Source organism: Epinephelus fuscoguttatus, linkage group LG18, assembly GCF_011397635.1.
Source record: "Epinephelus fuscoguttatus linkage group LG18, E.fuscoguttatus.final_Chr_v1".
NCBI classification, from domain to species: domain Eukaryota; kingdom Metazoa; phylum Chordata; class Actinopteri; order Perciformes; family Serranidae; genus Epinephelus; species Epinephelus fuscoguttatus.
The window spans coordinates 32845779-32872252 of record NC_064769.1 but is presented as its reverse complement, the minus strand read 5'-3'; the positions used below and the strand labels follow the sequence as shown (position 1 = coordinate 32872252).

Here is a 26474-nt window from a genome sequence, read left to right as displayed (position 1 = left end):
CTTATATTTGTTCACTACTAGTCGTGCTTCAGCAGGGTTCAAATAACCTTTGTGTTGGTGAGTTTGTCTTGTAGGGGTGGTGGGTGTGGTTTGTAGGGGTGTGACATTTACACTTGTGACATTTACTTGTCTTGTTTCCAGTCTTTATGCTAAGCTAGCCAGCTGGCTGATGGGAGCTTCATATTTACCATGCAGGCACAAGAGTGGCATTTTCATCTTGGCAACAAGGCGAAATAAGTGTTTCCCAAAATGTGGAACTTGTCCTTTAACACATGTGTCTGGCGTTTGGACAGAGCACTGACGTTTTCTGTTCTCATCTCACTCTCCAAAATAAAGCAAATTAATAAGTTTGCCGAACTGTTAAACTATTTCTCTGAAAGTCCAAAAAGGAATGCATGTTTAAAAAGCAATAAAATAAAGAAAGAAAGAACGACAGACCAAACATGAAGAGACAAAAGCATGAAAGTATGAGAAAACAAAAGATGAGAGTGCCTTTCACCTCCAACTTACCTCCCTTTTTATGGACAACAAATACTTAAATGTTGAACTAAAGGTAATAAAGGTTTTATGTGAGGCAGCGATGAGGTGACGGGATGCCTGTGAAATGTTGTTGTTTTACATGAAAGCTGTGTGTGTTTGTTTATTGTGTGCTATACCTTTAAGAGCTGCTGGCCCTAGCCCATCCCAGAGAGGATGGACCCATTAGGCTGATGAACAGAAATAAAGAGAGGGAGAGAGAGAGAGAGAGAGAGAGAGACGCACACATAAACAGAGAGAAGGAGGGAGAGACAAAGGTTATACAGTGAAAAGGATAACAACAGTGAGTAAAGAAGTAAAGGAGTAAGGGAGTTTGACGAGTAGGAAGGAGAGGATAGAGGAAAGGCCACTGAAGGCACCATAATAGTGAAAGCAGATCCTGAGAGAAGACAGGAAGCAGCTATCTCTCCATCTCTTACATGGTGTTGTAGGCGTCTATGGGTCTGTCAGTCAATCACGACGACAGGCGGACGCACTCACTGGCCAGCTCTCTGTCTCTCGCACGCGCTCACGTTGATGACTTTGCTGTGTGTGTGTCCACAGATGGCAAACCTTGTGACATCGTTGTGCTGTGTAGTTCTGGCCGCGGTGGTGGTAGCCTACGCTCAGAGACGCAGTCAGCTTGGTGAGTATGCAATTTTATCATCCTCTTCCTCATTAGACTTTACCTCTTCTCCGCCGAGGCCTGCGCTGCTTCGTCTTACGTCTCGTCTGGACGCTGTGCTTTTCTCTTCCTCTCAACTTTCCTGTACTTTTCTAAACCTCTCTCAACTCTGTCCTACTCCGCTTAAATGATTTCACCTCTTCTGTGCTCAAATTGTCTCAAATGGTTTCTGATGAAGACTAGTCTGCATAAACTTGATTTTATGCTGCTTGAGATTTTGTAAAAAAACTTGTTTTTATTTTGCTTTTGTTGTTATTTTAATTTAGTTGACCTCTTGTGGAGTTAGGGTAAGATGTACTGTGTGTGTCTGGGTGTTAGCTGTAATTTTGCCGTGTGTCATTTGACCAGTCTGAGCTCCAGTACCTGGTTATTACTGCAAGGTCAAAGGTGGAAATGTGCCTGTTGGAAAGCTGCAAAGGTGGAAATCACTTTTCCTCAGAACCAGAGAAACAAAATCAAATCGTCATACCTTGCCAGAAGACGCTAATATTTTCGCCTGCATTACCATGGCTACCTCCGTAACAAATACGGGTTCAACAAAGAAGCCAGTCAGGTCAACTGATGATCATGAGCGTGTTCCAAATGATTTGTGTGCTGAGGTTTTGAGGCAGAAAAGAGAATCTGAAAAGACCCACATAATGCAGCGACTGAGAGAGTTCACACAAGAAGCATAACCATAAATTAGACCGTGTGTGTGTTGAACAGGGGGAGTCAATTTGTCACTCGACTTTTAGTGAAGAGCGGCCATGGCTTATTAGCCAATGAGCTCGGTCTGTTTAAGTCAGCTGACTCCAAGAAAGAGTCTAAGGAAGTCAATAAGTCCACAGTGACGCACATCACTGTGTCACGAGGGTCATACACACAGAGCACAGAGAGAGACAGAGGGAGAACTGAGGAGAAATGTCTTAGGAAATAGGAATGTTGTCTTTGGGGATTAGGTGAAAGCGGCAGAGAAGGTAAGAGAATGAGGGTGATGGAAAGAAAAACAAAAGAAAACGAGAAGTGGATGAAGACTGGAGGAAATTCAGAAGATGGAGAAAGGATAGAAGGCAAACGGAAACAGACAGAATGAGAGTCAGAAGGAATAACAATTGATGCTTGATGGAAAAAAGTGCAGGATAAAACACTGGAAGGTGAAACTTTTTATGGAAACAGCCCGGTCGCCTGAAGAAATGTTGGCATTGTCTGTTTCTGTAAACCACAGATATGTTACATTTGTACTTTCATACATGTCAACAAAGTGACGTAGTATATGAGCTGACATTGTCATTGGAAGGTGGAGGAGACCATGGATGGCGTAACATCTAGGCAAACACCTGCCAAGCTGCAGACCACTGTTCCAGACCAACAAAGTGTGTCATCATTGGTTTTTCTGCAGCTGTTTAGCCACCCAACATGTTTTTTAGCAAGTGCTTACTGCATTTCCACCAGAGATAGTGCCTCAAAAAGCCATTTTTACTGAGACATTGTTGTGCTTCCACCGGGGATAGTGCCACACAGGTTGGTTGTCTCTCTGCTTTCCTGCCAGGATAGTGCCATGAAAAGCGGTTGTTTTTGACATTGCTCCAGCAGGGATAATGTCATAAGGAGATAGCGCCATAGAAGTTGGTTGTTTTTAACTGAGACATCACTGCGTTACCTAACAGGATAGTACCATGGAAAAGCAATTGTTTTTTTTACTGAGACATCACTGCGTATCCCGCTAAGATAATGTAAGACTGAATTTATATTTTATGGGTAAAAGTTACTGTTCTCATTGTATTATTGTTCACTGGAGCAATATTGAAGTATTGCCTGTATTTTTATGGCATGTGTTAGTGTCAGCTGCTTGGCGGCGCTGTTGAGACAGCGGGTAATATGGAGGTCAGATTTAGGGAGAAGAAAAAGAGGAAAAACGGGGGGAGAATCGTATGGCTGTATTGTGACCTGTGTTCAGAGACCGCACTAAAGGTTATGAACAGAACCCAGTACGTTGTTGGACTCATTCATTCCTGCACACACACCCACGTCGCTTACAATAATACCATGAAAAGTGATTGATTTTTACCAAGACATTGCTCCTTTTCTAGCGGGGATAGTGCCATAGAAGTTGCTTGTTTTTGACTGAGACCTCACTGCAGTTCCTGCCAGGATAGTGCCACAAAGAAATTGTTTTTTACCTAGACATTGCTGCTTTTCTAGTTGGGATAGTGCACCAGAAGTTGTTCATTCCTGCACACACACCCATGTCACTTACAATAATGCCATGAAAAGTGATTGATTTTTACCAAGACATTGCTCCTTTTCTAGTGGGGATAGTGCCATAGAAGTTGCTTGTTTTTGACTGAGACCTCACTGCAGTTCCTGCCAGGATAGTGCCACAAAGAAATTGTTTTTTACCTAGACATTGCTGCTTTTCCAGTTGGGATAGTGCCACAGAAGTTGTTTTTTTACTTAGAAATCACTGGGTTATCTGTCAGGATAGTTCCTTGTAAAGCAGTTGTTTTTTCTGAGACATTGCTTCTTTTCCAGTGGGATTTGTTCCACAGAAGTTGGTAATTTTTTACTGAGACATCACCGTATTTCCAGCTGGGATAGTGCCACGTTAAGTAGTTATTTTCCGAGACATTACTGTGTTTCCACCGGTGATAGTCCCACAGAAGTTGGTTGCTTTTTTACTGAGACATTTCTGCGTTTCCTAAGGGGATAGTACTATAGAAGTTGGTTGTTTTAACTGAAACATCACTGCATTTCTTACCAGGATAGTGCCAAAAAAGTAATTGTTTTTTTACCAAGACATTGCTGCATTTCCACCAGGGACAGTGCCACAAAAATAGCTGTTTTTTACCCAGACGACGCTCTATGTGGTTGTTTAATTATTTTTATTTTTACTGCATTTCTAGTTTTTGTTGTGCCACCAAAAAAGGATACTAAAAGCCAAACCATGACGTGTTAACCACAGCATTAATGACACATAAAAAAAAATGTAAAGTTTTATTCATATCCACAATTTAATAATGCACAAATGTAACGAACCTGTGATTGGCTGAAATGTACAACATTTGGCGTTTGGGATGGTTTAAAAGGTGTTCTAATATAATTGTGTAACTACTTCAGTTCAGGAGCAGCTGTTTGCTACAACAGGATTTGATACCCCTTGTGTTATTTTGATACAGCTTATTTCTTTAAAGAAAAAAAAATAACTTCACCATATATGTTGTCAAGATTTGTGTCAGTATAAGACGGAGCTGCATTTTACTGATCCATCTGTATCTATTTTTATTTTTTGTGCAGTGCAGAAAGGAAGTAAGGTAGAAAGAGCAAGCAAAATAAAGAGAGAATGAGGGGAAAGGGCAACACTTGAGGGAATAACAGATATGGATAGAGTCAGGAATGAATAACATGAATCGAAGAAAGAGAGCTGTCATCTCTGTCTTTGGGAAGAATTGTGTGCGTGTGTGCCTTTTTTTTTCCTCCTGCTGCATAAAATAAACTGCCACATGCATACACACAACTCAAAAGCCTATATAAGACATCATTCCACATGTGCATAACAGCAATAGTATTACCAGTATGTACTGTTGCACCCAAAATCTTAAGCACACACATATACACACTCTTAAACTCACACAGAGAAGTACATACTATATGCATCTGCCTGTCTTGGAAAGTGCCGTGTTTCTCTGACAAATTGCTAGCCAGTTTGATTGACAGGATTCCCTGGGGTAGGTCCCACTTGGCAGAGAGCGTGTATCACACACACACTCAGAGTAATGCACGTGCACACACATAGCCAGTACAGACAGATAGAAGGGGGATGAACTCTCTTGTTAGGTCTGACTCACTTTGTACAAAACGCACATGCAGAGGAAGGCACACACTGCCTTTGTTTGTACTTCTGTGTGTGTATGTGTGTGTGTGTGTGTGTGTGTGAGAGACATGGAATGTATAGGAAATCCGTTTGAGACTTCATAATTAATGACAGCGGTGCATCGCTGAACAGAGACAATGAGAAACACCAGTAGAAAACATCCACAGACCGAGTGAAACAAATAGATACAAGATCCACGTTTACAGAAGTCAATGTTGTCTTGAGGGAAACGGAGATGCAAAGACAAAGAGAGCCAGACAAGCGGGAGACAGACGCAGGGACAGGAGAGAAAGACGGACAGGGTGGAGTGAGATAGGGCAGGGAGAAAGGAGCGAGCATGGCAAGAGCTCAAACGAGAGGTAGAGATTTAGCATTAGATTGAAAACATTTATTAAGAAAACCCTTCTGGGAGCTGATTATAATTAAAAAAGCTGTCCGTTAAGTAAATGTTGGACACATTCCATGCTTTCAATCAAATATTAATTTAAAGATTTAAACAGTGATTGTAAAGTCAGCAATGATCAACGTAATTGGGTGCAGTGAGACTAAATATTAGCTTGCATTTTATTGCAGCGTCTTCAAATTGGATTCTCACACTGGAACAAAGTTTGTTTTACTTATATAAATACATTTTAAAAATCTGCTACAAGAATGAATCAGCAATTATTCATAGAAATCGCAATAATGCTACTTCTGGGACATGCGATTAGCCAGATATTTACTCTGCTTAATGTGACTTTAAAAGACTATTTAGACCAGTGTTGCACCGTTTCTTCAGCTACAAGACTTTCCCCCCAAGAAGAGAAACTGTTTTTGTGAAACTAAGCAAAGTTCATCAAATGTGCCATTACCATTCAGCTTTTCTAATGTGATTCATGTTGACTCGAATGAAAAAAAAACCCTGAGACGGAAGCCCTAGCAATGGAAACAACAGTCCCTTAATGAAACATCACTTTTAACGACAGAGGGAAAAGAAAAATAATTGAAAGCTATGAACCCGCGGAGAGGAAGGGAGTGAGACTCAGAGGTCATGCCAAATAAGCTTCCTTGAATATGGATGTGATTTGCGATTGCCGCTGAAAAATAGACGGCGAGGTGGTGCGAAGGGAGACGGGGAAGATGTTGGGTGGGTGGAAAAGACACGAGAAAGACATGAGAGAATACGGAACAGATGACAGATGAAGAGACTAAAGAGTGAGAGCGTGGGAGACATGGAGTCGGGGGGGGCAGCGCTGATAATAGTCAGCTATTCAGACATTTTTTATGGTGTATTACTTATATATACACACATAATCCCTGTTACCCATATGAAACAGTAAAGCATTATCCTCAGAATACACAATGCTAACCAATGCAAACTGTAAACAAGAATTTCCAGGAATAGTGCAGATTTTAGCATCTCTGTTAACCGTGAATGAGGCATCTCCCTGCTGCTCTGAAGCAAGGTGCTGAATGTCAACCACTACCAAACGCTGTGTTCCTCTGCTGACCCTTACCTCTGAACCGCCTTGTGGTCAAGGAGGAGAAGGTGAAAAACCTCCCTTCAAGGATCACCAGCATCATTTTTATTCATCAGTATTAGATAGCAAGCAGATTGCACCGCCAGCAGAACAAAAGTTCATGAAAAATGCAACTTGTTTTTAATGCAGGCCCATAGGCAGTGTAGTCCCATGGTGACGAGGTGAGAGGCAGCAGTATTTGGTAGCTGGCAGCCATTGAGTAATCAGGGTAGGCATGTTATTTTACATTGAACTGTCAAGGCGACATCATGGTAGCTGTTTTGCAAAAGTGTTTCAGTTGCACTGCACTAAGTTGACAAAAACCATGTTTATAGCTTGTTTAAGCAGTACTTAGGATATTGAATTATAAATCCAGTAATCATCCGTCCGTCCGTCCGTCCCTCTGTCCCTCCATCCATTTATTTTCCTATTCCAGCATGCACTGGGCAAAAAGTGGTCCATACACCTTTATTGCAGGGTAGCACATATAGACAAACACATTAGAACACCTACGGAGCATGCTTGGATCCTAAAAACTAAGACCCAACTTTGGACCTGTCACTGATCTAATACTAAAAAGTGGGGTTGGAATCACTGCAGTCCGTTATTTGGTCAATAGAGAATCGTCACTTCCATTTGATTTTAATGGATCTCTTGAATGACTTTTGCCTTCATCAGATCTTCAAGAAAATATACTTAGATTTTAACCAGATTTTGTGAAATGTATATATTTTATTTCCTCACTTGGAGAAAAAAACCTGGCAGAGCTTTGTTCCTGTGCGCTCCAGCAGCACTACACCCCTGCCCTTGCTCTGCAAAGGCCTCCATGAACAAACCTGCTATTGTAAAATATCCCATAAAGAGACACTCTCACTCCAGCCTGTTCATTTTAGTTCTGTGAACAACCCCGTTCTGTGGTTAATAAACGAAATGAAGACATTCTGCATCACTAGTGAAGAGGAAATACACAGAGAGCTGCACTGAGCAGTGAGTAACAACCCTGCCTACATTTAAGAGAAGTGTCTGTCGTGGAAATTCAAAACAGATCTAGGGTGAAGGTACATGTCTGCATGGGTTACATATATTTCTAAAGGTACTATACTTAAAGTGTCTGGTTGAAACACAGCCTGTGTTGCTGCCAGTGTTGGTGTTCTTGTTTTGTGTGAGTCCAGGTCAACCTCATTTGTAAGCCCAATTGAGTCTATTTCAGACCAGCTCCGAGTGTCCTTAAGTCCTTTTGTTAAGTGTTTCTGCTATTTATAGCTTTGCATAGGTTTCCCCTGGTTTCAAATCAGGTCCAACATTTAAGACCTGTGAAGACGTCTGAAGTATTTTTGCACTCATGGCCAAATAAAGCACTCAAAAAGCCCAGGTAACCAAGCTACACCCATGAGGTGAGTGCTTTATTTGGTGCTTGATGACTAAATGACTGCCTAACCAACAGCTACTTGGGCGATGAAAGAATAGACTTCCTTTAGAAATTAAAGATTACTCTGGATGTGTCTTCCAGATTATTCCATGCCCCTGGTGATACAATCACTGCAGACTGATCACATGGCCCAAAGAAGCTTTATTTTCTTACACTATTTGTCTTAATCTCTTTTAGCCTCTCTTTGAATCTTTTATACTCTCTCCGTTTTCCCCCGATTCCTTCTTCATCCGTCTCTCTCTGTTTCTCTCTATCTCATTCGTATCCTGAGATGTACCAGAAAGTCCTAGCCAAAGCAATACAGTGTCATTAACAGGGTGCCTTACACGGTAAATACTAAGAACAAGCACAGCATGAATGCCAATGAGCAAAGTACGAGAGCGTTCAGCGGTCGAGGAGGAGAACAAAGGGAAATTAGGCACAGAATGAGGAAAATGTGCTGCAAGTGAGATTGTTTTCTTTGAGTGAATTTTCTATTTGGTTTTTTTATGACCGCCACCACCACTACCACTGTCTTGGCTTTCCAGTGTGAGTGTGTGTCTGAGAGAGAGTGTGTGAATGTGGTGACATCATGCTGTTGACTGAGAGAGTATGTTATTTATGGGAGTCCATATCCTGATTGAGAGACAAACATCTCCACTCATAATCATTCCCTCCATCTCTCTCTGTCTCCCTCCCTCCCTCTATGCCTTTATGCCTCTCTGTTTCCCCTCCCTCCGCCCGTCTCACTTCTCCCTGCCTCCACTTCGATGTCCACATCCACACTTGTCACCCTCTTCCTTTCCCTTCATATCTACCATCCTCCCCTCTCTGGTTTCTTTATATCATTTCCTCTCTCTGAATCTTTTTTCCCCCTTTTACTCCGTTCCTGTCTCCATCTCCTCCTCTCCCATCTCTCAATCCATCACCCGAGCGGTCAACAGCCAGATTTATTGCCCATGACATCATTTGCTGCTGACGCTACACCGCCGTCACTAAATGTTTTTGTGCGATCCATCTTTGCGCTTTGCTGAGCTTCTTTACCTCACACTGATTCCATCTAATTATTATGGACAGGGGAGCGATATGGGGAAAGAGAGGCAGAGATCAGGAAACAGAACGGCGGAGGGAAAAGGGAGCGAATAAGAGACAGCGGGAGAGTAGGAGGTTAACTCTCGCACTAATTCCATGGTATTACAGCTGTCAAAGCTGTATTTATTTCTCGAGCATTCGACACGTGCTGCTGTGACTTTCCAGCACGATTGGGCGTACACTTTGCTCCGCTGCAGCCCCTATTTATTCACGCCCTTGTGAATAGATCATGTTAAATTCTCAAATTGAATTAATACTTGCGATTTTTTAACCCGGCCACACTCACAGCCGATCTAATTCACGTGCATGTGAAGATGCTCCTATAGTCAGATGCAATTAGCAGTAATTGTTACAGAAGTCCAAAAGTATTTAGTATATACATATAATAAGATATTACAGAATCTGTTCAGGTAATTATCTTTTCACAACCCGGTCTCTACATGTCAACAATGTGAGTATTTATCTATCGTGTAGCTTATAGTCTGAATATAAATGGGGGATATCATGCAGGCATGGAAAGTAGCTACTGTAATTGCAGGGACTACTGTAATTATGTTGCTTTCATGTACTTACACCGAAGCAGAGTTTGCAAGTATTGTAATTCCAAAGTGGCCGGCTTTGACTCAGTGGGGAGGATTCTTCATTTAGGTTTGTTGTGCAAGTGATTTTCATAATAACAGAGAAGAAATGGAACAAAAAAGAGAAGCAAAGAAATATTTCAAGACCGTGCTCAGAAGGCGTAAGTATAGACAAGTAAAGTCAGTGCAAGTAAGAAAAAGTTATTGGGTTTTGTTGGCAATCCAATGAGAGATGTTGGACTATAACTTTCCCCCCACCCGACTACATTCTCAACATGCCGTCCAAACCTAAAGGCCTTATGATGAAAGCTCTCGCAACATTAGCTGCTGTTTGTGATTTGTGTATCTCTGCGCTGTGAGAAACAAAAGACAAATCTAGACAACTAAATGTAATCAATTATTCATGAAATGTAACCACTCTCTGATCTGTCATCAGAGAAAACAGACAGCTGCTGTAAATAAGTAAATAAGCACAAAGATTGATGTGTGTGTGTGTGTGTGTGTGTGTGTGTGTGTGCAGTGTGTCTGTCTTGTATGTCTTGTATGTGTAAGCCATGTATGTGCCGGCAGGGAACTTTGATAGCGCTCATTATCCTGAGTAGCACTCAGTGTAATCAGTGTTCCCTGTTTGGCTCGCTGTTTGTATTAAATTCAAGATGGAGCTCAACCAATTGATTGACTGACTGGATTGGCAGATGGATTACAGTCAGACTGACTGGATGACTGGCAGGGAGGTGAAGTGAAGCAGTACTAATCCCATTCAGTCATGGCTTTGAAGTGCAAGAAAAAAACAGGAGCATGTTTTTTTTTTTTTGTCCATAAAAAGCAAAAACAAAAGAGAAGCATAAACCTCCCCAAATAATAACACCTTCAAAGTGAAAGGAAAAATACAGAAAATAAAATCACATTTATAAAACTAATCACAGAACAGAAATTGTGTTTATATGCAAATGTGAAATATTTATTTTTGGATACTTTTTATCATTTGTTCAGTACAGTGTGCCTCAAATTTTCCATAAAATTATTACTGAGTTTGTTTGGAACATACTGTTCACATTTCTTTAGGGAAACACCGATCCAACTTTTTCAGTCCCGATATCTTTACCGATACAAAGGTTTGAGTGTGTGTACCAATCTGTTACAAGTTTTAAATTAATAAGCTGTATGTCTCACTGTAATGACTGTCATGAATGTGATCATATTTTTATGTAAAAGGCAACGTCAGGCTTGATTTAAACTTTGCTTTACCCCAAACAGTGCTTCTGGAGGTGCTTGATAAAGTTGGTTGTGTTACATTCACCCACCCTTCGAAACATTGGCTTTCCCCAAAGTCACTGAAATGTGGCACTTGAGCAGTGACTTGACACTGATGACAAAAGCCATCTTTTAGTTTAACAGCACTCGGCGGCGTCAGGCTAAAATTCAGAGGGACAAGAACGAAAGTTAAAGTGGCGAAAGTCCGAGTGAGGCAAGTGGGATTGGTGGAAGATGGGTCCAACAAAAAATGACTTTCATCTGGTGGAGTGTTTGCGTCCTATGAGATAATAAAGCCAAACCCTGTTCTTTAATCCTAAAACCAACCACGTTTGTTTGTTGTTGAAGAAAAAAAAAAGTCACTTCACGGTGTTGTCCCGACGTAGTGCGTTTATTTTTTAAGAGACTGTCTATAAACGGTAAATTTCCTGTGAAAACCAAAGTGTACCTTGAACAAAGACAATGCATGTAACAGGCAGAACTTGGCACGACGTCCCAGAACGTCAAGAACCAACACACCCAGGGTACCTTGCATGTCGTATCTGGACGTGGAAGGTCCATGACCAAACGTCGATATATGATGACTTTGGAGTGAGAATGTGTTGGCTTTGCAGATATTGCAAGTAGATATAAAACTGTGTGAAACACTTCAAACTGCTTCTTCAGCTATGCAGTCTACTGACATGCTTCTGACGCGTGATGTAGGAGGTGCACGTGTATTCAGACGTAAACATTGAATTGGATTTAATAGATCAACCTCATTGTCGCCAATACCTGATCCAGCCATTTGAGTCAGCATTGGCCCTACACCTGATATAAGTATTGGATTGATTCATCCCTACTTTTGACCAGGGTACAGATAATTGTAATTAAATATGTTATGTTTTAACAAGGTGATAAATTAATACCTTTATTGAAAACCAATGCAACCCAAAACATTTCATTTTATCCTTGATACCCCCATGTTGATTTACCAGCTGACTAGATGAACAAATTCTTGTTGGTTCGCACAATATAAAACTCTCACATCCCTTCTGGAGGACCTACGTGTGGGAAGATTGAAGAGTTGGCCAACTGAGTGCCCGTCTGATTCCACAGACACAGCAGCTGATAGAGTGGTTGATTGACACTGATATGGAGGTTATGTTGTTGCCGTTTGAGTGGCTGCTTAGATTACAGTGTTGGATGTTTAACTGAAGAGTTGTTGGCCATGTGAAAGAGGTATTTAGAACAGGGACACAAGGATGATAGTTTATGTCTATTTGAGTGCTAATGCAATACACTGTAAGTGTCATGTAGAGAAGGAGGGGCGGAGGAGGGAGATGTTGCAATAATAGATAATAGAGAGAGCAGTGGAGCTTTATAACGAGAAGAAAAAAAGAAGAGAGAATATCAAAAAGTTTTTAGTTGAAAGAGAAACAAGAACAGAGGGGTGGAGAAGAGAGAAGCTGTCTGCAACATAGTCTGTGTAGTTTGTGTGTGCATAGATCATAGACCTGAGTATTGGCAAGAACCTGGCAATGTGATACCTATCACAATATAGGGATAACAAATATATATTGCAATGATGCAAGCAAGCTCAACAAATATCGGAGATATTATCAGATTGTTTATTTGAACTGGCATGAATATCACTGGTATAAAAACAAGGCTTGGAAAAACATATCACTTATGTCATGACGCTTGTTTTACGGCACCTGGCATATAAACACAACACCACGTTATCCTAAACAAATATTCATAACTTGGATTAAAATTGATGAAAACCTTTTGATTCTTTTGATTGTTGGACCCTTACAGAGTAAAGGAATATGAATAACTCACCAGGTAATCGAGGAATGGACACATATTCTGGCTTCAGAGGAAGGGAGTCACCTCTTCTTTTTTTGACGGTAAATCTGAATGACTTAGGCTCATCTCTGGTGCTCATGGTTTCAGTAAAATGAAATCAACCGAGCTAACGATGTGTAGCATCTCCGTGTGGATAAAAATTTAAATATTAATACACAGTCTAAGCAGCTAACTAACATTAGCTCAAGTAGGTAGCAAACAACCTAGTTTTATACATCCAAATATCTTCTAAATGAACTGCATGGCAACCAGACCAGGCTTCTTTGGACTGGGCTTTTAACTGAAGTTTTACGGTGTTAGGAGCTAGCAGTATGCCATTTTTGACTCTGTACAGGACGGGTGCCAGACTGAGAAGCCAATTTTGCCCAAAAAGACTTTTTCCCATAGACTTAAATTGAAAAAACAAACAAACAAACAAAAAAAAAAAACGTGAAAATCAGAAATGACTTGTTTCACTATTGGAATCATATCCTTTTAGTCTAACATTTCGAAATCCCGAAAGAGTCGCATGATTACATCAATTTATCCCCATTCAAGTTACTGTAAGGCTCTACTTGAAGTTAGCCGTTCGGGCCAGCATTACTCTGTAGTGCACTTAGTCTATTGGCCCAACTATGCGGAAGATCTACATAATTATCTACCCCGGAAGTCGACCTTTGACGGATTCATGCGCCAGTGAGCAACTTTCATAGAAAGGAACAGGGCCTTGCCACCAATGCTGTATCCAGTTCTCTTTATAGATCCATGTTTTTTATGTTTATGCTGGCAAAATGGTGTTACGTTTGAGTGGAGGAGTCAAATTTTCAGAATCGATGAAGTATCTCAAAACACAATATTGTGATACTCCAGGGTATCGATATGTTCTTACCCCCCTAATGGATCGGCATGTGTGCTGACACCAGGGCCTCCATTAAGATGTGAAAAGGCAATTTGCGTGAAATTTTATGCTGCTTATCAGCGACGGTTATCATCTCCATCGTCTTCAAGCCACTCATGGAATTAATGCTAATTTGGAGCTACATTAAGCAAATATGGATATTTTATCAACCTGAAACTGGATCCAAGACGGGACCGGCTACTGGAAACATCTTTAATGAGGATGCCCCAACTGCTCCCACAGAAACATGATCATGCACTTTGTCAATCAGCCTGTGTTTTCTCTGCTGAATGTGTGTCACATATCATGAATCTAAGTGTGAGACAAAAGTGAAAATGTCCATTGAATCTAGTATAGTTTAACAGTCAATGACCAACAGTATAATTGGTCCAGTATAGACGCAGGGTTCCTGACTGTCTGATAACATCTGTCTGGTAATGGACCATTTCCAACCAATCGTGGTCCTTTATGCTAAGATATGGAATCTCAGAATCTCACTGTCTGAGCCTGAGTGTTTGCATGTGAGTGTGCACATGTGTGTGTATGGCCTGTCCAGCTCCTTTAATTCATTAGCTTATTAGAAAGACTTCCCAGTAAAGCTTTGATCAAGGTTCTGTCTCTCGCTGATGGCTCCTTCCCAAAAGTCTGAAGCTGTTAAAAACACTGTACATCCACATTAAACTTTCCGCTTGTTCCAGAGAGACAGCTGTTTAACGATAACACATTTCGATCTGTAGGTCTTTATAATACACAATAGGTGATACCCGTCAAGTTCTATCGTCTTCTTCCTGACCCCGGTGTACTGACAGATATAGTTGGAGAGCTGAAGAGATGAAAGGAATATTTCAAGGGTTTGTTTACTAGTGACACTTTCAATATGGACGATTCTTTTCATCAAGATGTTCGGAGAATGCATTACAGCCAGTTAGTTATGAAGGCAATGTAGAACTTCATGGTGACATTGCTAAAGTAAAGTAAAGTAAAAACAAGCACAAAGCCAGTGGCACCAAATGAAGCTTTAGGGTCATGTTCCAATCCTCAATGAGAGAGTAACCGTCCTTGAAGGTAAACGTATCCAAGTCAAAGACTTTTTTTTTCTTTTGTGGGAAAAACCGGGCCTGTATTGACCCGATGTCTTTAAAATGACTGTGAATTGATATATTTTAGTGCTGAGGCAACTCAGCCAATCACTCTCTCAAAGAAAATAAGACTTAAAAGCCAGGTTTTATATCAAGGTCCTTGGGCAAGGCAACCGAAGCATTAGATGTGAATGACCAGCTTTTGGAAACACAAATCTGAACATAAAAGCAGAGTCTGTAGGCAACAGGACAAAATGTTGGTCTCTGTAGTTGGAGTACTATGGACGAATTATGTTTGAGCAGGCTTTGCTTGCATGCAGTTAAACAGTTTGTGTGATGAGCAAAAGAGATGGTTATCATCTGATGACAGTTTAACTTTTTCTTAGCTTATTTTAAATGTATATATCTGCATTTGTATGCACCAGCTCTCACTACAACAGTCGATGGGTTGCCAGATCGGTGTATGACTGACCCTGACCTCTGACTTTCCTGTGTTGCAACGAGCAAAACAGAATTCCCACTGTTACATTACGCATTCATGTCTCAAAGGCCAAGAGTATGCAGAATCCAGATCCCTCGCAAACCACCCCACTCTCATTTCATCCACGTCCTTGTGATACAGCCCTCCAAAATTGAAAAGATATGGGCGATGTGCATGAGAACACGAATTGACAACAAGTTTCCCCTGCCCTGCTTTATCTCTCCACACTAGTGACTGTCTTCGTAATGTCCCCGTCGTCCTACCTCCCCACCTCTCTACCAACCACTTTCATTAACAACGTTTAAGGGACATAAACAATCTTTGAAATTCTATCTGAAAGTGGAAGTTGCAGAGGTTTCTTCTTTTCTGTTTTGTTTTTTTTATCTGTCCTTCTCTCAGGCAGTGCGTCTCTCCTTCAAACACACTCTCAAGATGAAAGTGGACATAGGACGAGGAGGACGTGCAGGTGGAACTGCTCTTGAGTGGCATTGTACTGCGTCAACCGGTGTACATACTCTGAAACTGGCTGGTGCAATTCATTAAAAGAGCCAAATAATATAATATGAGTGTGCTGCTCTGTGTGTGTGTGTGTCTAATGTGAGTCATTAATGGGTGTGTGTTCTAATGAGGCTTACAGCAGGTCAAAGCCAGTCAGTGTTTAATGACAAATAAATAGTGTGTAGAGTGCTGCAGCAGCTTTAGGGTCAAACAGCATTCGGTATTTTGGAGATGGAACGATAAATTTGAGTGTACACACACACACACACACACACCTGCACACATATCATATGTAGCACTTTAAACACACAGCAGTATATGCAATGCTGTGACAAATCCTACTTAAAGGATGACATACTAGTGTGTGTGCGCCTGTTTCTCTGCCGATGTGGTAGCTGTTAAGGCTAAGTCCACATAATCCCATCAGGAATTTTCAACCACCGCTTTACTGACCTGACTCCACATTGTATGTGTGAGTGTGTGTGGGTGTGTTAACACATATAAGACCCCCCAGCATCAAGGGGTTTCTGTTTCTTCTGCATCTTCTGTGTTAGTGTTGATGTGTGGGAGAGATTCGGAGAAGGTGTATCAATGTGTAAGCTCTGCAGTGTGAGTGTGTGTGAGGATGTGTGGTGCAGTGACCTTTCTGTGTGGCTGTCGTAACGCCCTGATTAACTTTCCACTACCCTGTTGTGCAGCTAATGAGTGTATGTGTGTGTGTCTGCTTGCTTTGCATCCGTGCATGAGCATAATAGCAGCGCAGGGAAATAAGAGTAGAGGTAAATATTTAGGGAGATTAGGAATTTTAAGTTTCAAGTTATTAACCTTACTTCGGAGGAAGCGGCAGTTCAAACATACTGTGATTGGCTCTGAGGCTTTCACTGTATTTCCAATTACTGCACCGTACAAATATAAACCTCAGCACTTTTTGCTTCCCATGCTGTACATCACGCTGTGTGAAAGGCCTCCTGAATATACGTAATGATGCATTTTTGGATGGTTTATTCATACTTAATTTATGTGTTGCTCCTTTGCTTCCACAGTGCAGTTCATCTTAAATGTAATGAGATAGTTAATTATTAAAATATAAAAGCGCAGCTTATGAGATGAAGTCTTTATTTTTTGGGAAAAACAAAACAAAATATGGCTTTATTTTTTCTGCCCTTATGTTGGTGTTCTTTCTCGTGTGACAGACAGGCAGATAGATGTGTAAAAACATGGTTTAAATGGTCCAAAATTGTCATTATTTCCTTTTTTAAAAAAATGGATTTTAAAAGAAAAAAATCCCACACTCCCTGTATTATAAGAGAGGATGCTAAGCCAGAGTCAATATTGGAAACAAAAGGAGCCGCCTGCACTTTCAAAGAAATCAATTTAACAAATCAATTTATTTTAGTCATTAAAAAAGGCATTTCATTTGTAGATGAACAGAATGTCCCCTCTACTGAATTGAGTGACCATTTGCAAGATAGATTTTCTGTTTCCCGAGCCATTTTGTTGATTCCAACCCATTAAATCTCAAGTTGTGTTTTCTCGTGCCATTAAAAATCAGTGAGCCCCCTCTAGTTCCCCCCAGTTCCTCCTGATAGACTGTTCAATAAGTTAATGTTGCCAGGAAGCTAATGTAATTCCAGCCAGTATGAGCAGAGTTTTTGGCTAATGTTGCCTTGCAATAAAACTTTGTTCCAAGACGCTGGAACTGAATCACCAGAGGCTTAAAAGGGGTCTCGGACCCCTCAATGGTGCAACACTTCTAAATATACACATTTAATTTGATCTATTGTGAACAGAAAGACCTCAGCGTGACGCATTGTGCGGAGGAAGTAGAAGAGTGACAGGGGGAAAAGATTGCCATTTATCACATTGAATTTCAGTTTAATTCAATTCAGCTCAACTTTATTGTCATTCCCCTCAACTTAAGTCATTCTGCTTCACTAAAGTGCACAGAGAAACAAAAGTATCTGAGTGCGATGATGCAAGTGAGAAGGGAATGAAAACAGTACAATAAGTGCAGAGAAAAGAAGGCAAAACAATGAATCCTAATATCACCAGGAGTGAGAAAGTAACTGGTGCATCGGATTTTATAATAACAGTAATACCACATCAAGGATGTAGCTATTAAGGGGCCGGTGACTATACAGAATATGAATGTTCCATTTAATCCAAACAATACTTGTCAAAAAGAAGTTGAAGTCTAAAATAAATTGGTCTTGCATTACAAACTGAGGACACACACTGCTTCAGCGTATTCTGATGGGAATATTTAAAATGGAGCAGATAACTGTGTGTATGGCAGATTCAAGCCTGAGGAAATTTGACTGACATATTCAAGTAATATTAAGAAGAATGACATTGCCCTACAAGGTTTAATAACAATCAAAAATGTCCCATAACATCCACACAGTTTAATGCAGGTTTTATACTTCTGCGGTGAATGAACGCTCTACCTATGTTGACGCAAAGCTTACGTTGGTACCCTACACTGTAACACGACGTGCATGTCATGGCAACGCAGACCTCCTATCTATTTCTGTAAGCTGAAACCATTTCCCTCAGTGGAAACTAAGCTTTTATTTAATTTAATTTCACAGATGAGAAACAATAAATTGTGAAAACAATAAAGCCTCCACGAAATAGCATTTTAAATCTTGTGTGTGATTTACCCTGGCTTCAAATGAGTAGAGGAAAAGTCTACTAGCTGCTAGGCTAATTTATACAATGTAAAATGCCATAGGCTTGTGCTAATTATGTTAGCATGTCAGTTAACCTTATGAGTTGTAATGAAGCCGAATTTTATAATGTTACCTTTGTTAAATGTTGCTGTTGTTCCTGGCTTCATATGAGTAGAGGAAAAGTCCGCTAGTTGCTAGGCTAATTTATACAATGTAAAATGCCATAGGCTTGTGCTAAAAGCATTAGCATGTTGTATTTATGGGGAAATGTGTCCAGATAAAGACAAGTGTTTGTCTGTGAATGCTGCGAGTTATAGTGAAGCTGACTGTGTACTTGTGTTTGAAATTGTCTCTATCAAGCCATGTTTAAATTGTGTTTTGGGAGTGTTTTGAATAAACTAAACTACAGCACTTCATAGAAACCCTACTGCCAACTAGTGTTTTGGAGGTGTAACTGCAGAGTCGTAGGCCAAGTGTGTCCGCTATGTGTCCACATGACATTCAGCAAGAAAGTAACTTTATTTACTTGATTTTAAAAAAGTAAATAAATAAATAAATAATATAAAACCTACGTGTCTTAGAAATATTATCTGGAGTGGATTCTATCTTTGATGCTTTGTGTGCTTGTTTTCTGCCTACATTTTTATTTATTCCTATTCTTTTGTGCAGTCTAAAATTCCAAAGGTTTGTCTTGTGTTGTCACTTTGTGCTTGAGTCTCTGTCACTTTGTATTTCTTTAGAAAACTTTTTTGAAAAGGGAGCTTCTAGGTAGGCTGTAAGCCAATACCTGTGTAGCAAAGAAAGAAAGCCACATTGACTGAACTTTAAAAAAGGACAGGGGGAAAAACACTACATTTCTGAAAGAGTTGTTTGTCCTTGTAGAAAACAGGCAACAAAAGAGAGTAAAGCAAAGGAGAAATGTGTGCATATTGGTGTGTATGTCCATCTTTAAGAGTCCGTGAGCATGCAAGTGTTTGTGTATTTATTGCCCATGACATTGTGCAAGGACAGTCCTATCTCTTTCGGTGGAAGTGTGATTTCCCGTGTCGGAATGGATACATACGGAAAACCATTAGCTCCCCAAACCCTCATACTGAATTGTCTGGGGACAATAGCCTCCCTGCACTCTTTTCAAATTCAAATTCCCAAAGCTTTCTTGTCCATCATGCTGACAAAACACTGACTATAGCTCAGAGATATTGAAAGTCCACAGAGGCTTAAAGAATTGTGGCAGTGACAAGAAACTCTTTCTTCCCATGGGAGAAAACATGCACTCCCACAAAACCCACACCAATTACACACAAGCACACTCATTTTGTTTTTCTAGAATTAATTACTATATGGGCTTGTGCACTGGCTATAATCCATTTGGGAGCCTTTGAATCGCTGGATGAGGAGTATTAGCATTGCAGAGCAGCTGCCTTGATGCGCCACCTTGTGTGAGGCGTGTTGGTGGATTTGTAGTCTTTGGAGGTCAGTCCAGCAGAAACATTTTTAGTTGTTGTCCTTCAGTGAACTTGGAATGTTTTGTTAATTTTTTTTGTTTCTTCATACACTGAGCAACTCTCAAACCAAACCAGCAGGTGCACTCTTAGAAATAAAGGTGCCAAATAGAACCATATAGAGTTCTGTGGCTTGTCCCCATAGTAAAACCCTTTTTCCCCTGGTAAAATCTTATATAACTTCCACCTGGATCTCTTTTGCATGGTTATACCTAGAACCCAACATAAACGGTTATACGAAAGGTTCCACCAAGAACAACACATGAGAGGTTCTACAGAGAAGCTTTTCATGGTGTAATGGTCCCACCTAGAACCTTCTCTGGGGGTCCTATCCCGAACCTTCCCACCTTCTAAGGGGCCATACACATGCAGCATCTTTAACCACCTCGACAATGTCAGCTCGGGCACTGGCTGCTTCTCTTGGGCCTACTCTGTGCCAACTTTCAAGGGCCCCGCAGCAGGTTGCAACTGAGGTTGCTAAGCGACCATAACTAGCACTGTATCATAGCCTACTTACCAGAAATCCTGAGTGCAGAGCTGATCCTCTTCCAGTCTTTGCTTTGTAAGTGTGGAACAGATGTAAAGCTCAAAAACTAAATGATGAACTTCTCCAAAATTATCACAGACTTATATTTACAGAAGAAGGGAAAGACATCTGCTGGCAGTGATTGGTTGTTCCAGGTCGTTCAAGTTGAATTCTGTTTATCTCAGGGCATAGCCATCACACCCTGTAAAACAGGCACTTGGGAAAATGTTGCTTTGACACTTCTATTTTGAAAATAATGAATTTAAAAGCATGTGTATGACCCCTAAGGGTGCTAACAAGAACCCACTTGAGGTATTCTACCTATAACTCTTTTATATTCCAAGGGTTTCATCTACAACTCACCCAGGGGTGCTCTAGAACCAGTAATTGACCACATTACTCTCCGGTTAATCCTATCTTTAGTTAAACGTGTTAGTGGTGCAGTGGGGCTGGGGACTGAAACTTTCCAAATCAGAACTAAATACAGAATGCCAAGTACAGGGTACCCATATAAAGACCATGTGGTATTGTATGGCATGAATTGATGGTGAAGATATCAACTATGGCAGGACACAAGACAAACAAATCAGTTAAAGAGATTATAAATGCATCTATATTTAAAAATAGGGTAAAGATTTGAATATTTGAGATCTACAATCCAAACTCAAACTCTAGATGAAACCCTTAGTCTTACGAAGAACCCTTTAAATATAGGGATTTTTAATGACACCCTTAGGGGCCGTACACAAGCCTCATCTTCAACCACCTGGAAGACGCAAGGTCAGGCACTGGGTGCTACTCTTGTGGCTTTTCTGTGCCAGCTTTCAATAGCGTGGCGTGGCACACTTGTTGAGGTTGCTAAGCAACCACAACAAGTACCGTATCATAGCCTATTTACCTGAAATCCTGAGTGCAGAGCTGATCTTCTACCAGGAGCTGTTTGAGTGTAGGCTTATTATCCGGGCGACGGATATAAAGCCCTGGCAGCCCTGCACCCTTATCACAGACTGATATTTACGGATGAAGGGAAAAATACCTGTCGGCTGGGATTGGTTGGTCCTCGTCATGCAGTGCGCACTGCTGTCTTCCAAAGGCTTAACTTAGTTTATCTCATGGCGCAGCCAATGCATCCTGAAAAATAGGCACTCGGTAATGCGTGCATGTTTGAGCACACTTGCTGTGCATCTTCATTTTAAACGATAAATTGTAGGGCGCCAAAAACATGGCATGTGTATGGCTTCTTAGTCTTATAAAGAACCCTTGAAGAACTAAGGGTTCCTAATGAAACATTTTGCCTTACAAATAACTTGTGAAGAACCCTTTCTTTAAAAAAGGATTTCTTGGATGAAATGGGTTCTTAATCAAACCCATTGTCTCACAAAGAAACCTCAGATAACACTTTCTTCAAGGGTTCTTCAAAAGCAAATAGTTCTAGGAACCTTACCCCTTCAGGAAGAATCCTTTTGGGATTCTTATTCCTAAGAGTGTGTGACTAAAATATTATCTCAGGCAGAGACTTCAAGTTGGCTGTCACAGCTGTCACACTGTTACTGATTGTTAAAGTACTGACAGCTTTTAACATGATTTATATGTTGTGTTTTTTCATGATAAAAAGAAAAACAAAACTTTTATGAGGTCAAAAAAGAAATACCAAGAAAATTCAAGCTCATTCAACAGAAGTGGTTTGCTACCTCGAAAACATAATGAGATTTCAAACATGAAAGTGGGTGCAAGTGGCAGTGTGGCCTAATGGTTTGGGAGATTGTATCATTATGAATAGATAACAGGCCGGCTCTGCACAATAACCACGTGCCCTTAAGCAAAACACAAAGGCCCAGCCTGCTCCGTCACTGTCAGACATGCAGCTGAGGTGCTGCCTCGGGATACTGCATTGCATAATCCACCAGGACTAACAGGCCATTATGCAGTATAATGTCCTGTCATAGTCTAGGTGACCAGCCATGGGATTATGATGAGGTATCTCATTTAGACACCAGCGACTGGGTAATATCGTCTCCAGATAGAGTGCCAGGAATTTCTCACCAAAACAAAGGGTGTGGAAGTTATTGCAGTGTCAGGGCAGGGAGCATCTGCTGCTGACCGTCAATTACTGAGCAGTTACTGCGATACTGACCCTACAGAAATCCTGATAATGAAATTTTAAAACGTGAAAGTAAAAACAAACAAAAAGATCATTGTGTTGGCCACTTGTGCATCATCAGGCAGGACACATCCCACAGCTCTTAAGAATTTCATCTCTCCATTCCTCCTTCACACCCAAGATCTGGCACTGCATGAGGTAGGAGCTACAAACAGACGTCACTATGTAGATTTTTCTGCTTTTCTAATTTCCAAAATCAGCATAGGAGAATTACGGATACCCCTTTGCACACACTTCAGTTCCAACCACTTTTGGAACACAGTGTGTATGTTCCTTCTCCCCTGCTGGAAAACGATAAAACAGGGATTTTTCAAAAGTTGTTATTGTGAACAGCAGCTTTCATGGTTTCCAGTGTTTGAACTGTTCATTTAGCGTCTGGCCAGATTTAATCAAAACTTGTTTAGGTTCCATTTTTGTATGAAAAAAGGGGTTGAAAGGTGAAAGTCAGGTAGCACTCATCACATTGTCAAAAATGTGGAAATGCTACACTGCTCTAGATACTGTAAAGCCCCGTTTCCACCAATCACTTTCAGCGTGGTACCTTTGGGACCAAAAGTAACCCATCAGACACAATACCTTGACCCTTGGTCCTCTTAGCGTTTCCACTGCAAACAGTCCTCTTAAATATGGGTGGCACTGTTGTCACTCACTGCTCCATCCAGCACTCACTGTATTTCCTCATTACTGATGACACAGATGGAAGTCCGCACCTCGTTCATCGTCCACAGAACGAGGCTGCACGCCGACATTTTCAGAACAAAATAAACCAGGCTGCAGTGAGAGTCTCTCTCCTTGGGATATTCAAAAGTAGTGGGTTTGTGGATTTAGTCCTTCTAAGGCAAGCTCAGGGATTAGTGTTGCCGGAGCCCACAGGATCGATGCTCCACGACACTTTTTTTTTTCTCTCCGAGTGAGGACTAGAATATATGCAGTTCACATAACCTGGTCGAAAGAGTTACCGTCTGCTATTGACCAATGAACGGACTGCTCCACCTTTTAGTACCAGATCTGTGTGCTAGGTATCCCAACAGAGGGGGGACCAAACATGGGGACGGTGCTGAACATTTACATCGGTACCATCCACAACTTTTCAGTGGAAATGGAAAAAAGCATACCAAACTGAACCATACTGCTCGGTGGAAACAGGGCTTTAGGGTCTGTGTGGCATTAAAAAATTTAAAAAGTAAACCTTACCATATATTTATGATCATAATTGCATGAAACAGACACATAATCAGAAGATCCAAGCAAGAACCATGTAATATGTTGATGCAACATCAAATTTCAATCTGACATACAGTGGCACACACTGTCTGGCCTGTACAGTGAGTGTGTGTGGCATATTTCTTTAGCTAACATAAAGTCTGATCTGTCAAATTGATAACCTACCATATTTATCACAGCAGTTTACACCCACACAGTTCAGGTAATCTGGTAGAAGGAGCATTAACCTTCTGGCTGAAGTTCTCTGTACCTTTTTCCTACACACACGCTCAAGAAAAACCTATATGTCAAGACATGCGGTACAAGCACAGTGATGAATTGAGGCAAGCCTGTTCCATCACTCACACACACACGCTGCGAAGGGGGTTTTCTAATCTTGCAAGAGTGTGTGTTTGTGTCTATGTATGAGTGCCAGAAGGGAGCGACACAATTTCGCCCCGCATATCTCAGTCCCCGCTATTGTATTGCTCCTGTTTTCACTCTGTTCAGCACTTATGCTGAAAGGTTAACTCTAATCCTAAACTAATTAGCAAGAGAAACTCAAAGCATAGAATTGATTTTGCTGTCGAACATGTGTACTTTGAGGGAACACAAAAGCCAATTCACACATGTATACAGAATAGCAGAGTGACCAGAAGTTATTGATGCCATGACCTACCTGTATCAAAACACTGCGTCTTGAAAGTGAAATTTATTTTAAAGGCTGGAAAACGAAGAAAAAAAACTCACCTTCTCCTTCACCCTTGTTATTCTTCAGCACACGCCCTATTGGTGTCCTTCAATTGAAGCTGCAGTTTCTATAGATGAAGCCTATAGCCTTGGTTATCCATGTGAGAATGTGTAGGGGATTTAGGCTTCTTATCACTGCTGGCCAGCATTGCTGAAATCCACCCTATCCACGTGTCACGCACACTCACACACAGACACACACATATGCACAAGAACCAGAGGAGAACCAAATATGTTCGTGATGGTGAAGAGAGCATATAGCGTGCTATTAATTTGGAATGAACACAAGTGCTCCTGTCCCCAAGGACGTGTGTGCATCTGAATGTTTGCGTGAGCGTACACTTGTGTGTTCGACAGGTGTGTTTGAAGATAGCATATGTCCTTGTACATGTGTATTTGTGTGTGCGGGGGAAAGCTCAACAAGGTATTGGTACATTTTTGAGGGTGGATGTAGGGCTGGAAATGAATTGGAATTGCTTCTCTGCTACCAGCAATGCAAAAACCAGAAGCTCCAGGGAATGCTGATGAACAATAAACAGTGCATCCAAGGAATTTGTTGTGTTTCTCACTATAATATATGTACAATATTTGTGTGTATACGTGAGACAGAGGGGACCAGACAAAGATTCTCTCTGGTATTAAAAGCTTTGTTGCAACATGGGCACACAGAGGACAGGGTACAATATTAAAGTGGCTCCGGCTTAACTCTTTCATATTGATTTTCTCTTTTTGTCAATCTGCCCGCTGTCTGGTGCTGTTTGTCTGCCCTGGTCTTTGGCTGACCACCCATTTGTTTTCTCGACGTCAGTGCAGTGCATGTGTTTTTGAGAGTGTCACTGAGGCAACATGCGGTTGAAGGTATACTATTCAAATTGGCCCATCCTCCCTACACTGCTTGTACGTATACCGCAAGCTACTGTTGTAGGAACATTTCATTTGTTGTAATGGAAAAGCGGATACTTTAGCAAGCTCACTAAACTAACTACCAGCACCTACCAGTTCCACCAAAAAGAAGTCAACTATGCTTTGCTTTTCATGCCCGTCCTCTCTTTCAGTGCTCGACAGCGAACATGAAAGCCAGCCCGAGACTCTGTCACATTTTGGAATGAGCCTTGTCTTTGTTTGCGTTGTTTCAGCACTGTGTTTGTGAGTTTCATAGCTTCATCTTTGATGCATGCTACTACATTCAGTGAATGTAGAGTCTGTAGGCAAACCCTGGAGATCTTGCCTCCGGAAGAAGAGCGGAAGAGCCCTGGTTTCTGGTTGTAGGCTGTTTGTAGTCCGCGTGATATTGACCAATCATGTTTGAGCCGGCTGCAGTTGTTGCCAGGTTAAACGGTCCGTGCGGTGAACTAACGAGGCGGAACATAATTAGCGTCACTGCAAACTCTGAATCCATCGTAATGGTTCAGCATATTTACTTATACATAAACGGAACTTGGAAACAGAAATTCGCTTCCTCCGCCCAAATCAAACCGGAATATCAAAAAATCGGGGGTCTGCCCCCAGAGGCTGTATCGCTGTTTGCCGGAAGTCAGACGGCGATACAGCTGATGGGTTGGTTTAGGCAAGAGGAGTGTGATTGGTAAGGGTAGGAATGTCAGGGTCAGGAATCAGAGGCAGAGTAGGCAGAGTTGGGCCTTGGAAACGCAAATTTGCATCCTGAACACAGCAAAATGCAGACAGACGGCAGAGTCTCTGCACATAAATACACCACTATACACTTCTAGTGGGTCATAAGCAACGACTGAGAGGAATTTCTTTTGTATGAGCCTATACGTGTCTTACGTTTTTTAAGAAAACCCTATGTAGTATACATTCCAAAAAAAGCTTACTTCCATATCCTCAGAAATCACACAGATTGAGTTGAGGTCCAGACCTTAACCTGTGAAGTGTGGAGTGCATTATGTGTCATAACGGCGTAGTTCAGAGTGGATTATCCATCGTATATTATGACAATTTATTAGTGGTCCAAACAGACATACTCCTTAC

The 26474-nt window shown here is 41.2% G+C and overlaps 1 protein-coding gene across 3 annotated transcripts in view; it reads left to right on the top strand.

The window, feature by feature from the left end:
- cntfr (ciliary neurotrophic factor receptor) overlaps nucleotides 1–26474 on the top strand; it is a 348331-nt gene that overhangs the window by 134191 nt on the left and 187666 nt on the right. For 2 of the 3 annotated variants that reach the window (XM_049603655.1, XM_049603654.1), the window contains one exon: nucleotides 1081–1162. In XM_049603655.1, coding sequence (XP_049459612.1) covers nucleotides 1081–1162 — 82 coding nt within the window. Of the gene's footprint in view, nucleotides 1–1038; nucleotides 1163–26474 lie in introns of those variants that run through there. The other variant, XM_049603653.1, reaches the window with a different exon arrangement.